Source organism: Erythranthe guttata, chromosome 11, assembly GCF_056151865.1.
Source record: "Erythranthe guttata isolate IM_541 chromosome 11, IM_541, whole genome shotgun sequence".
Classification (NCBI taxonomy): domain Eukaryota; kingdom Viridiplantae; phylum Streptophyta; class Magnoliopsida; order Lamiales; family Phrymaceae; genus Erythranthe; species Erythranthe guttata.
The window spans coordinates 4804838-4817357 of record NC_142543.1 but is presented as its reverse complement, the minus strand read 5'-3'; the positions used below and the strand labels follow the sequence as shown (position 1 = coordinate 4817357).

The 12520-nt window shown below is 30.8% G+C and overlaps 1 protein-coding gene and 2 long non-coding RNA genes across 4 annotated transcripts; 1 reads left to right on the top strand and 2 right to left on the bottom strand.

Annotated features, from left to right (window-relative positions):
* Positions 1–5072: 5072 nt before the first annotated feature.
* On the top strand, positions 5073–6903 carry LOC148766839 (uncharacterized). The gene is made up of 3 exons (XR_016034315.1): positions 5073–5193; positions 6232–6274; positions 6634–6903. It is a non-coding gene; the product is annotated as an uncharacterized LOC148766839 (long non-coding RNA).
* Positions 6904–7065: 162 nt separating this feature from the next.
* On the bottom strand, positions 7066–9129 carry LOC148766838 (uncharacterized). 2 transcript variants are annotated; one of them, XR_016034326.1, is made up of 3 exons: positions 8736–9129; positions 7572–7735; positions 7066–7455 (listed from the first exon to the last, which is right to left on the bottom strand). It is a non-coding gene; the product is annotated as an uncharacterized LOC148766838 (long non-coding RNA). The 2 variants fall into 2 exon arrangements; XR_016034325.1 differs by having other exon boundaries at positions 7572–7652; positions 8736–9126.
* Positions 9130–10347: 1218 nt separating this feature from the next.
* LOC148766837 (uncharacterized) lies at positions 10348–11770 on the bottom strand. The gene has a single exon (XM_088825586.1). The coding sequence runs from the start codon at positions 11768–11770 to the stop codon at positions 10367–10369; it is 1404 nt and encodes a 467-aa protein (XP_088681712.1). The 3' UTR covers positions 10348–10366.
* Positions 11771–12520: the final 750 nt, after the last annotated feature.

Here is a 12520-nt window from a genome sequence, read left to right as displayed (position 1 = left end):
GGAACATTCTCACTAGGAATCGCCTCATTTGAGGATTCATTGATTTTCCCCTTTTTTTTCTAGGAACAACGTCCTTTGATCCAATAGGTCTACCCCGTTTTTGTCGTGGGGGATCATCATTCATTTTCGCATGTTCTTCAGGAACAGCGATCCTAGCTGGCACATTCACAGCTGGAATATAAGACTTCGTGACTTTACTGGCATCATTAAATGCATCAGGAAGTCTATTGGCAATATTTTGTAAATGAATGATTCTATGGATCTCATTTTCACATTCAGAGGTACGTGGGTCGAGATGAGATAAATGTTGCTCACACCATGTGAGATTCTCGATTGGTTTTTGTTTATCATTATCACGGATATTCTGAATATCCTTACCAATCGGTATAAATAATGTCTCATCAAAATGACAATCCGCAAATCTAGAGGTAAATAAATCACCCGTCATTGGTTCCAAGAACCTAATAATCGACGGTGAATCAAACCCAACATATATGCCAAGTCGGCGTTGTGGACTCATTTTAGTCCTCTGAGGAGGAGGAATTGGCACTTGCACAGCGCAACCAAATGTGCGAAGGTACGAAATATCGGGCTCAAAGCCTAATGCCAATTGCATTGGGGAATGCATATGATAAGCAGTGGGGCGTAATTTAATCAGTGCTGATGCATGCAATACTGCATGGCCCCATGTTGCACTAGTGAGTCTAGATCTCATCAGCAAAGTACGAGCAATTATTTGGACGCGTTTAATCAGAGATTCCGCCAGTCCATTTTCAGTGTGAACGTATGTTACTGGGTGCTCGACATTTATTCCTAGTGCTGCACAATACTCATCAAAACTTTTTGATGTATTTGTGCTAGCAAACGCGCAAATGCAACATTTCGCGTAGATAATAAGCATACGTGGGACCATCTACAAGATGCGCCCACCAAAACCATCAAATATCTAAATGGCCCACTTGCAGGGTGTATTGGTCCACAAATATCACCATGAATACGTTGTAAAAACGATGGTGATTCGTAACCGACCCTTTCAATGGAAGGTTTTATAATGAGCTTTCCTTGTGAACATGATTCACAGAAATATTCATTGGACATCAAGATTTTTGTATCTTTTAATGGATGTCCTTTAGTATGTTGTACAATCCTACGCATCATAGTCGTTCCTGGGTGACCCAGTCGATCATGCCATAACCCGTGTATATCGGGATTAACAAGTTTCCATGGCATAGTGGCATAGGATTCGAAAGCTCGAATTTGGACACAATACAGTCCAGAAGCTGTCGCTTCGAACTTCTCATGAACAATTCTTTTGTCCATGACATATGATGTGACGCATAGACACTCCACGGTATTTTCAACCAGTGTCTCTAAATGATACCCATTGCGTCTCACATCTTTAAAACTCAGTAGATTCTTATATGATCTACCGTATATCAATGCATTTTCAATATGCAAAGTGGTACCATTAGGCAACACTATTGTTGCGTTCCCGGAGCCATCTATTATCTCCGCGGAACCTGCTATGGTTTTCACTTGTGCCTTGCACAAAGTCACACTCGAGAAATATATTTTATTATTGAATATTGAGTGTGTAGTTGCACTATCAAGTAGGCAATAGTCATATTTGTCCATATTTTTCATGTACGTGTATCAAAATCGGTTCGACCTCGGGTATTTATCCTCCAAGGGAGATATGTACATGTGGGTTTATTCAAAACAACTCATTCTTGGGAATCACACCTTCCAAGAGAGATTTATATACAATGGGTACAAAATAACCCAAAAACCCTTTAAATTTGGACTTGCGATCAATAGCCTCTAAGTTGGCTCTTGACGGGTTTTACCACGTCTATGACTCTACGAGCTTCAGGCTCGGAGTTGTTTTCAGATATTTGGCCTTTAAATCGGCTTTTGACGGATATTATCACGTCTTGACTCAACGAGTTTCAGGCTCGGAGTTATATTATGATTTAGCCTCTAAATCGGCTTTCTTGTCTCAACGAGTTTAGACTCGGAGCTATATTAAATATTTATTTGACGGGAATTCCAACGTCTTGACTCAACGAGTTTTTCACTCGGAGTTATAGTATGACCTCTATACGGTCTCTGTTAAGCTCTACGGGCACTATGCCCGGAGTTGATAGCCTTTAAATTGGCTTTAACGGAGATTATTGTTTCCCCAACTCCACGAGCTTTGTGCTCGGAGTTAATCTCATAGTCTCTAAATCGACCTTCAACTGAGATTATTATTTCTCCAACTCCACGAGCATCAGGCTCGGATTTTATATCTTGGCCTCTAAGTCGGCCCACAGATCTGCTTGGGATCCACAAGATTGGAAATATAAATTTCAGCAGCAATTCAACAAATAAATAAGCAATAGATTAATATACACGAATCCATCATATCCTTTGAGAAATGATAGCGTATAAAATACTGAAGTATTTGCTAATCATTCTCGTTTGTCATTTCGACAATAGATTGAGGATCTGGATTTTCGTAAAATAAAATAAAAAGAAGAATACGAAAATAGCAAATCCCTATCGAGCAAAATCTCGTGCTGATAACGTGTTATAGAATAAATAATCTAGTTATACTTGTATATAGTATATATATATATATATACGCATAAAGAAATTAAGCAAAACACAAATTTTGCAAAAGTAAATTGCTGTAAGAAGTGTAGGAAAATGTTTGCTAAAGAAGAGTAATTTTATTCATTAACAGATGGGTCCTTTTATAGGCAAAGTATTACAAGCTTTGTCATCATTAATAAAATAATCAATTCACAAGGAAATGACACGTAGCTAGTATAAACTTGGTCTCCAAGTTCCTAAACTTAGTCCATAAGTAATATTATAATATTGGTATTATTATTATTATTATTATTATTATTATTATTATTATTATTATTATTATTATTATTATTATTATTATTATTATTATTATTATTATTATTATTATTATTATTATTATTATTATTATTATTATTATTATTATTATTATTATTATTATTATTATTATTATTATTATTATTATTATTATTATTATTATTATTATTATTATTATTATTATTATTATTATTATTATTATTATTATTATTATTATTATTATTATTATTATTATTATTATTATTATTATTATTATTATTATTATTATTATTATTATCATTATTATTATTATTATTATTATTATTATTATTATTATTATTATTATTATTATTATTATTATTATTATTATTATTATTATTATTATTATTATTATTATTATTATTATTATTATTATTATTATTATTATTATTATTATTATTATTATTATTATTATTATTATTATTATTATTATTATTATTATTATTCTTATTATTATTATTTTTATGATTATTTTTATTATTATTATTATTATTTATTTTTATTAGTATGATATAAAATATAATTTTATGATATATTTTATAATTTCATAATATAGTTTTTATGATATACTCCACCTGTTCCACAATAACTGTCTCCTTTTAAAAATATTTTTGTTCCATATTATCTGTCACTTTAGATTTCCAATACTGCATTAAATGCATTTTTCCTGTTTTAACCTTATTAATAAAACTATATTCATTAATTTTCTCTTATAACTCATTAAATATTAAAGGTTGTTTTAGTCATTTTTATATGATTTTTCTAAAATCAAGATATATTTATTGAGTTTCTTAATATTTGTGAAAAGTGAAAAGTGACAATTATTTAGGAACGGAGGGGGTAAATAGCACTTAACCCCCTTGTGGTTTGGATATTTTGCACATGACCACCTTATGATATGAAAGTATGCACATAATCCCCTTGTGGTTTTGACATTTTCCGCATGACCTCCTTAGTGTGAAATTAGGCACATAATCCCCCTTGAATAGAAAACTGGAAAAGACTAAATTACCCCTAAAATTTAGCAAAATTGATACCATGCCAACTGTTCGTTGGTTACTCTATCAAGTTAAAATTTCTTTTTTTAATATAAAAATAACTATTCTACAAAATGAAAAGCTTAATGTATGTTTTTGTAAAATGAGAAATATAATATATTATTGTATTTTTTTTTAATTTTACAACACGAAAGGTATATAATACTAGTTATTGTACGATTGACAATTTATTCAATTCTAGAAACCAATTTGAAAATCTCATATGCTACAAATCAAATATAAAAGGATTAAACTCGATATACACTACTAGAAAAACCATCTATCGGGACGCCGTAAACCGTCACCAAAAGCGGCTATCGTGACGCTTTTGCTATTGTGACGCCTATACAAAGCGTCACATAGGTGGCCGTGGTAATAGGTTATTGTGACGCTTTGGTGACGTCGTAAAAACATTTCTTTAAAGACGCCCTTGCTCGTCCCAAAAGGGACTTTTGTGACGCCTAGTGGTGTCACATTAATTCTTTCCAACAACTTTAACAGCCTATATATGTGACAGTTTAAACCGTCGCAACAGACATTCTTGTGACAAATAAAAACGTCACAAATGCGTGGATAAATGCTATCAGACTATTTTGGTTCTTCACTTGCCTACTATACCAGGACAATCAATTATCCGTAAAGCAATTCAATAAAAAATCATTATCTATTATGAAAGAATATTAATGACTGAATATAGCTGAATAACAATTTTATTTGTTGATTTGCCTAAAACACATCGACAGTAGCGTACAGAATAGCATCTTTACTCTATTCACACCTCAAAACATTTTAGAGGTCAAAAATCAATAGCATTCTAAATATTACAAAGTAACCCGGAACATCAATGTTATGCAAGACACTACAACAAAATGTAGATATTACGACACTTGGTTAGAGACATTTTTCTAAAAATGCCTCAAAGATAATGTGTTGGGGCACTTATAAAATTTTCTTATTTATAAGATCTATCGAGGCATTTATTTTTGGGGACATATTTTTATAAATGCCTCTAAGTATAATTTATTAGGACACTTAACTGTTTTCCTCATTTCTTAAATTTGTTGGGACACTTATCAATCCATTATAAGATTTGCGGGCCTCAATAATTTTAACCCCAACCCAATTCCCAACTTAAGCCATTTTTCACAAGAAAAACCTACTGCATATTTTTCTTCCAACAACGACGCAACACAACGATGGAGGAGAAGAAAATAATATTTTGTTCATCCTGATAACGACGCATAAGGTAATCATGTCAATTCCTTTCTTCTTTATGGTAATGGATTTTGAACGCTTATCCTTATGAAAAAAATTCTTCCTAATAATTTAAATTCAAGCCCTAACTATTTATACTTCTAAATAATTCGATATATATCTGTCTATAAACATCAAAATTGGGAATAAGAATATGTTGGTTATTGATTCTCTATACAAGCCTTGTGATTGTTCGACATGGGATAGGGGAATTGTAGGAGAAAGGATAAATTCTTATATTAAAGAAATTAAAATGCTATTATGTTCTCAATTGTAATGGAGTAGTAGTGATTCGTTTATGCTGAAGAAAGGAAATAATTTTAGCAAAATACTCTAATATTTTACTTCAATTTGAATTCTTTGTGGAGTATGTTTCATTATTCAACTCGTCTCCATTTCTTGTAAGAAATTTTAGTTCTAGTTTTGTTGATCTTCTTCTCTTTTTTTTTTATTTTTTTATTATTATGTATTGTATTAAATAATCTGACTCTTTAATCAATTGATTAGTTTTCATTTTATTATTTATACTATATATATTCAAAATATTAAGCATGCAATGTCAGGAATCATTTCATGAGCCGATATTTTGCTCCCCAATTTACTTATCTAAATAATTTAATTCAATCTTGCAAATTTTATCTAAAGATATATTCAATAGGTGGTGAAAATTGATGCAAGAATAATTTCCCAGGTAATTGTATAGAGACAATTGGAAATGTCATTCAGGGAATTGAATAGAGACAATTGGAAATCTCATTCGAGTAAATGTTGTGTAACCCTCGTTATTTGGTTTTTTTCTTTTTCTCTGGTGTTGAGTGATTTAGTTGATTATAGATCATAAGTTTTTGTTGGTAATCGTCTTATCTCGATCTCTCTTGCTACTTGTTTTTTTGGTACATGTAATGTTAGCTATATTCATATATATGATTGAAGGATATTTTAGAATATCTACCTTTCGATGTATTTTTAATAATATTGTATTTGTAACTTGGGTTTCTTGTATTCATTAATGCATATCTTGTGAGTGCAGTTTCCTGTTGCCCTGGATGATAAAACTCCAAATCTTCTTATTGGTATGCTCTCCTTTTCCCCAGTCTTTTTTCACTTGATCACCATTATTATATTTTAATACTGATCCAGAAGGGACACAAAGTTATATTTTTAAATCGTTAAGAACAGACACTTTACGCTAAATTAATGATGTTGGGGTCGTACATGATTGACTAGCTCTACTAATCTTCTTCTTTGCTTTGTTCGCGTTCTTTGCTGTTAATTTTAGTTTCTAGGTATTTTTTAAGTTATTCTATTTTTACACCAATTAAGAATGAGAAAAATACTGTAAAAGAGATCATGTATTGAATATTGACCATGGTATTTGTAACTTGTATTGGTTTCTTATTATACTAATTTATGTATATTCTTGTATATACAGGTTGCTCTGAGTGACGAGTTTTATCATTGATGTTCCTAACGTATGGTGGGAGCTAAATTTAGGACACTGAATTTTATCCAAGAGGTTCTTTCATTATTTTCTAGAAAACTAAAGCGAGTTATAGATATTGTAATTTTGTATTTTTACGATCAATGATTCAGGACTATGGAGATTAGCTGTAGAAAGTATTTGTTTACTCTAATGTTCAAATACAGCTGAATTTTGATAAATGATAGTTGAAAATGTTAAAGTTTTTGTTTTGTTTTTATAGTTCAATGTTGTGTCTATTGTTGTTGGAGTATAACTATTATAATAGGATCGGATATTAATGTATATATATATATATATATATATATATATATATATATATATATATATATATATATATATATATATATATATATATATATATATTTATATTCATAAATGATATAATATTATAATGTTGGGACATATATAAATTGTCTTCAGAATAAATTAAGTGTCCCAACAAATATATCTAGCTACCAATATTGATATATTTATATGACATATACATGTGCCTCAAAAATACTCTATGGGGACATATATAACTGTCTTGAAAATCCAATTTTATGGGGACATATAATAAATGTCCCAAAGGCTATTGCGACACACAACTACGCGACAAATATTTTATTTGCCCCTAAAAGTATAAGTGTCTCAAAACAGTATATATTAGGGCATTTTTTAGTGTCTTAAAAGGTGTTTTTTGTTGTAGTGAGAATAGCATGCATCAGACCTTGGAAGCTCAATCTTGACAATTCAAATCTCTTGCCATCAAAATCCTTCTTTTGGGATGACCTATTAAAAGAATAAAATAAATCAAGGAAAAATGAATAGTCATATTATAAATAAGTTCTTGGGAGATAATTGAACATCGATTATAATTATAAGAGAAGATAAACTTCAATTCATACCATTAATTCGACAACAAGTTGCATTTCTGAATTATCTTGCTGAACAAAGTTTGCTTTATCATCAAAATGAGTGAAGTTTCCCTGAAACAAGAAATCACGTCTTTCCCACATCAAAAGAGAACCTTCCGATTCACCTCTTTGATTTCGTCTATTAAAAGTTGTTCCTTTATAAACAGGTAAAAAAGCAAACACGGAAAATACATTAACCTTAAGTACTCACGGAAAGTTGTTCTTCATAAAATACATTTATGAACATTTTGTTATGCAGGTTATGTGCATATGGTCAATTGGTACAGTAATCAAATCTTATAGAGAAACATAAAAGTAAAACTATATAGAATACATGTAAGTCACTCAAGTTCCATATGCTGCCAACAAAACTAGAACGTATACTTATAAAATAGGAACTACTGTTAAAATAATCATCAGTATTGTTATTCCAAACAAATAAATATCAAGTATATCAGCTCAGGTTCCATGATTAACATTTTTTAATAAAAAAAAACTACATTAATCAAAATATAAAAGAATGTTCATCCAGCATCTTTATGATGTTTTAGCATCTCCTAGCAACACTATGTACTCAAAATAGGTTAATGGACATCAAACATTAAAAAATCCAAGCATTAAAAATTATGTCCTTGAATTTTAATGTTAATACAATAATTATAATTACCATTATACATTGCTTAAGATGAAAAGTTTTTTTACCTTACAAATAAGATACACCTAATTTTCTCAAAAAAACATATGTGACTATTAAAAACAAAACCATTAAATTTGCACAAACAACAATCGCAATCAGAATGAAGCACTCAAACTTACAAATTTATTATCTTAAGCTTTAGTTCATTTACTAGATCATTAGCAAATGTGAAAAATATATTATATAAACTAAATTAAATACAAGAAGCAATTAAATAAATAGTAAAATACAATAGATACTCTATGCATCTCAACAAATCTATAAAATTTAAAATCAACTATAAACTAGAAATATTATCATCAATAAAATCATTAACCCCAAACAAACAAGTTGCACATATTGAATTTTCAGTTTTTTAATTCGAGCACAATTCAAACCCAATGATAAAAAAAAAAGGGCAACAACAGAAGGAAAGTCAAAAAGGTAAAAAACAAATAGGAGAGAAAAAAAAAACTTACGGCGGGGTAATGACTATCGAGCTTCTTCGTCATGCCGCACTCAGATTTACTGCGGCATAACAAATTCAACTAAAATTAGGGATAAACTATAAGAGGAAAAACAGAATTACTAACCTATCTCCATGAAATCGAATAAAAAAAATAGGATTCTTCGATCCGTATCCGAAATTAGATACAGTGTTGAGTGTTCAATCTATCTCGATGAAATCTCCACGGAACGAACATGTCGTTGCCCAAATATGAAAATAATCTTCTTCTTTGACGGGTATTGGAGTCTGCAATTTGTTGGAGAAAAACCAAAATTGCAGATAAAATTGGAGACTGCACGTTGGTGATAAGAGGGGAAAGGGCAGAAGAATAGGGTGGAAACTTTGTTTGGGGATTGTTAAATTTAAAGATTTGTTAATAGGTTAACTTTAGAATTTATTTATTTTTTACGCGTATGAGTGGGTATTAAATTTTTTTTCTCAATAGAAATAATATATTATAACGATTTATTCAAAAGCGTCATTAAATATATTTTTATAAAATAAAATAATAAAAAAGAAACATGTGTCCGTAGAGGCGTCTCAATAGAATACCTATTGTGGCTCATTTTAAAGCCTGTCATAATAAGGTGCCGTTAAGGCGTCATTAAAGGCTAATTATGAAATATCGATTTCTTTGTTCAATTATAATTCGATAAAATAATTCTACATATTTCAAAGCTTTAATATTATTATTATGATTATTATTTACTATTTTCTATATAATATATTATATTATAATTGTTATCGAATTTTAATTTTTTAAGAAACAAAGCCCTTATTGTTTAGGGGTAATTTAGTTTTTTCCAGTTTTCTATGCAAGGGGGTTATGTGCCTAATTTCATACCATAAGGGGGTCATGTGCAAAATGTCAAAACCACAAGGGGGTTATGTGCCTAATTTCATACCATAAGGGAGTCATGTGTAAAATGTCCAAACCACTAGGGGGTTATGTGCCTGATTTCATATCATAATGGGGTCATGTGTAGAATGTTCAAACCACAAGGGAGTTAAGTGCTATTTACCTTTTTTTTTTTTATCCAAAACTTCATCTTCCTTTTGTTATTCCTACAAATGGTTTTATTGAACTTTCTTTTGAATTTTCTTTGTACTATTTGGAAATTTAAAAAGAAATGATATTTTTTTTTAAATTTCCAAAATCGGAATGCATTTTTGAACTTCCTAACCCATATTTAACTTTCGGAATTAAAGACGTTTGCTCAATAATATCATCATGACTTTTGAAGTCATGTACGGTAAATACCAAACCAAATACGAGGAGTATTGGGGTCATGAGCTAACCCTTGGCTAAACCTTGGAAAATCTTAATGCCATAATGCCTTTCAAATCATCTTTAGCCAGAGCCGGTCCTAACATTTTCGGGGCCCTAAGCGAACTAAAAAAATGTGGCCCTCACGCATTTTAATATTATTTAACTTTTTTTTCATTGTATATATATTTGTGTACAAATCTCTCATTAAATTAATAAATTATAATTAAATCACTAAAATAACCAAAAAAAAAATCCATAACAGAGATGATAATAATGAATAAATTCCGCAACAGAAAAAAAAACCCCTACTTAAACATTACTCTTCTAGCATTTTATGAAGCAAAATCACTAATTACACCAGTGTAATCAATCTTCTTCACTATATCCTTTTCTATCGACAACATAGCGAGTCCATTTAATCTTTCTTGCGACATGGTTGATCGGAGATAAGACTTAATCAACTTCAACTTTGAAAAGGACCTCTCAGCTGACGCAACAGTAACCGGAATCGTTAGCAAGATCCTGTAAGCAATCCATGTATTCGGAAAACCACCATCTATAACTTGTAAATAGTTCAACACTTCGATTGCCCTTTTAAGTTCTTGTGGCAGAGTACATCTCAAAACTTTCAATTCCATAGACATATCAATCCCATCAATATCGCAACTGCCATATTTCAAATACTCTTCAAGCTTGACACAATAATCATTCAAAGTTTTATCATCAATAGATTTTAGCCTCTTCAAGTCAAACAAAAAACCAAACTTCTCTTCATATATTTGAAGTTGTTCAAACCTCGTACTAAGTGACAAAAGAGCTTGATCCACCACATAGAGAAAATAGTTAACCCTAAAGCTCTCTTCGGCTGCTTGTAACAAATTTTCACTAGAACTCTCATCAAATTGTTTTTTCATGTGAATGATGCGCTTTTGAGGAAATACAAGCTCAATTCCCATTGTATTTACAATTTCAATAGCTTCAATCTTTGCCGCTAAAAATCCAGTTTCTCTGTAACTTTCAAAAAAGCAAATAAGTCTCTTAAGTTGTTTAATACCAACATCAATATCCATATCTTCAGCTTGAAGCATTTTACTAGCAACATTTATCGTAAACAATAAATTATGCCAAATAACCATGCCAAACAAGAACTCAAAATTTTCAAGTTCATGTATCACCAAAGAATTAGCTTCACTCTTTGTTTTGGCATCTTCCCCACTATTTGCCAAGTCAAGTAATGCATCCCGAATTTTTGGCGCTTGATATCTAATAGCTTTAAGACTTCCAATACGACTTTCCCAACGAGTTTGAGATAATGGTTTAAGTGTAAGCTCTTGCACATGATGTTTCAAAATATCCCACCGCTTCGTAGAAGATGCAAATAAGGTGTAAATGCGTTGCACTACTCCAAAAAATGATTCAGCTTTGGTACAACAACTTGCCATATCACAAAGTGTAAGATTTAGGCTATGACAACCACATGGTGTATAAAAGGCTCTCGGATTGACTTCTAGCAGTCTTTTCTGAACCCCTTTGTGTTTTCCTTTCATATTAGCTCCGTTATCATACCATTGCCCTCTTATATCAGCAATATCAAGTTCAAGAGCCTTCAATGCATCCTTAAGTACATTAAAAAGTCCCAAGCCAGTTGTGTCATTCACTTTCACAAATTGCACAAAAAACTCTTTTACTGTTATCGGCACGGCTGAAATATCTACACATCGAACTACCAGAGTCATTTGTTCTTCATGACTCATCGAATTTTTTTATTATTTACCTATTTTATTTTTTTTTTTATTTTTTTAATAATTATTTAAACTGGGAGGGGTGACTTTTTAGTAATTTTCAGACTTAGATCAAACGGTGTTAAGGTCAAAGGTCTGAAAACTAACGGCGAGGGCCACATTGAGACAATTTTTCAAGTACAGGGGGGCAAATCGATGCAATTGAGAGTAGAAGGGGGTAAAGTGATATCGAGCCAAAGTACAAGGGGGGAAAGTGGAATTTACCCTTTATTTGATGGATATTTATACATACTTGTGGAGTAAACTGCAAAAACTACCCCTGTGTAATCTTGAAATAGCAAAAACCCCCCTGTGATAAATAAACTAGCAAAAACCTCCCCTGTGAAATTATTTAAATAGCAAAAACCCCCCTATGGAACTATTTGAGGGTTGACTTGATATAAAAAGACACAAATACCCCTGGAGTCTTGCAATTAATAAATTCTTATATTTTATAAATATTTTAATTATTTTATTTAAAAAATAATCAATTTAGTTGTTTACTATTTTTTTTAATTTCTAAACAAATAAATTAAAAAGAATAAATATACATATAATATGTATATATATAAATACATTTTGAGGGACAATTTTGTCATTTCAAGTCTAAAAAATCAGCTAGGGGGGATTCTGCCTTTTACTAAATTTCACAGGGGGGTTTTTGCTAGTTTATTTATCACAGGGGGGTTTTTGCTATTTCGAGAT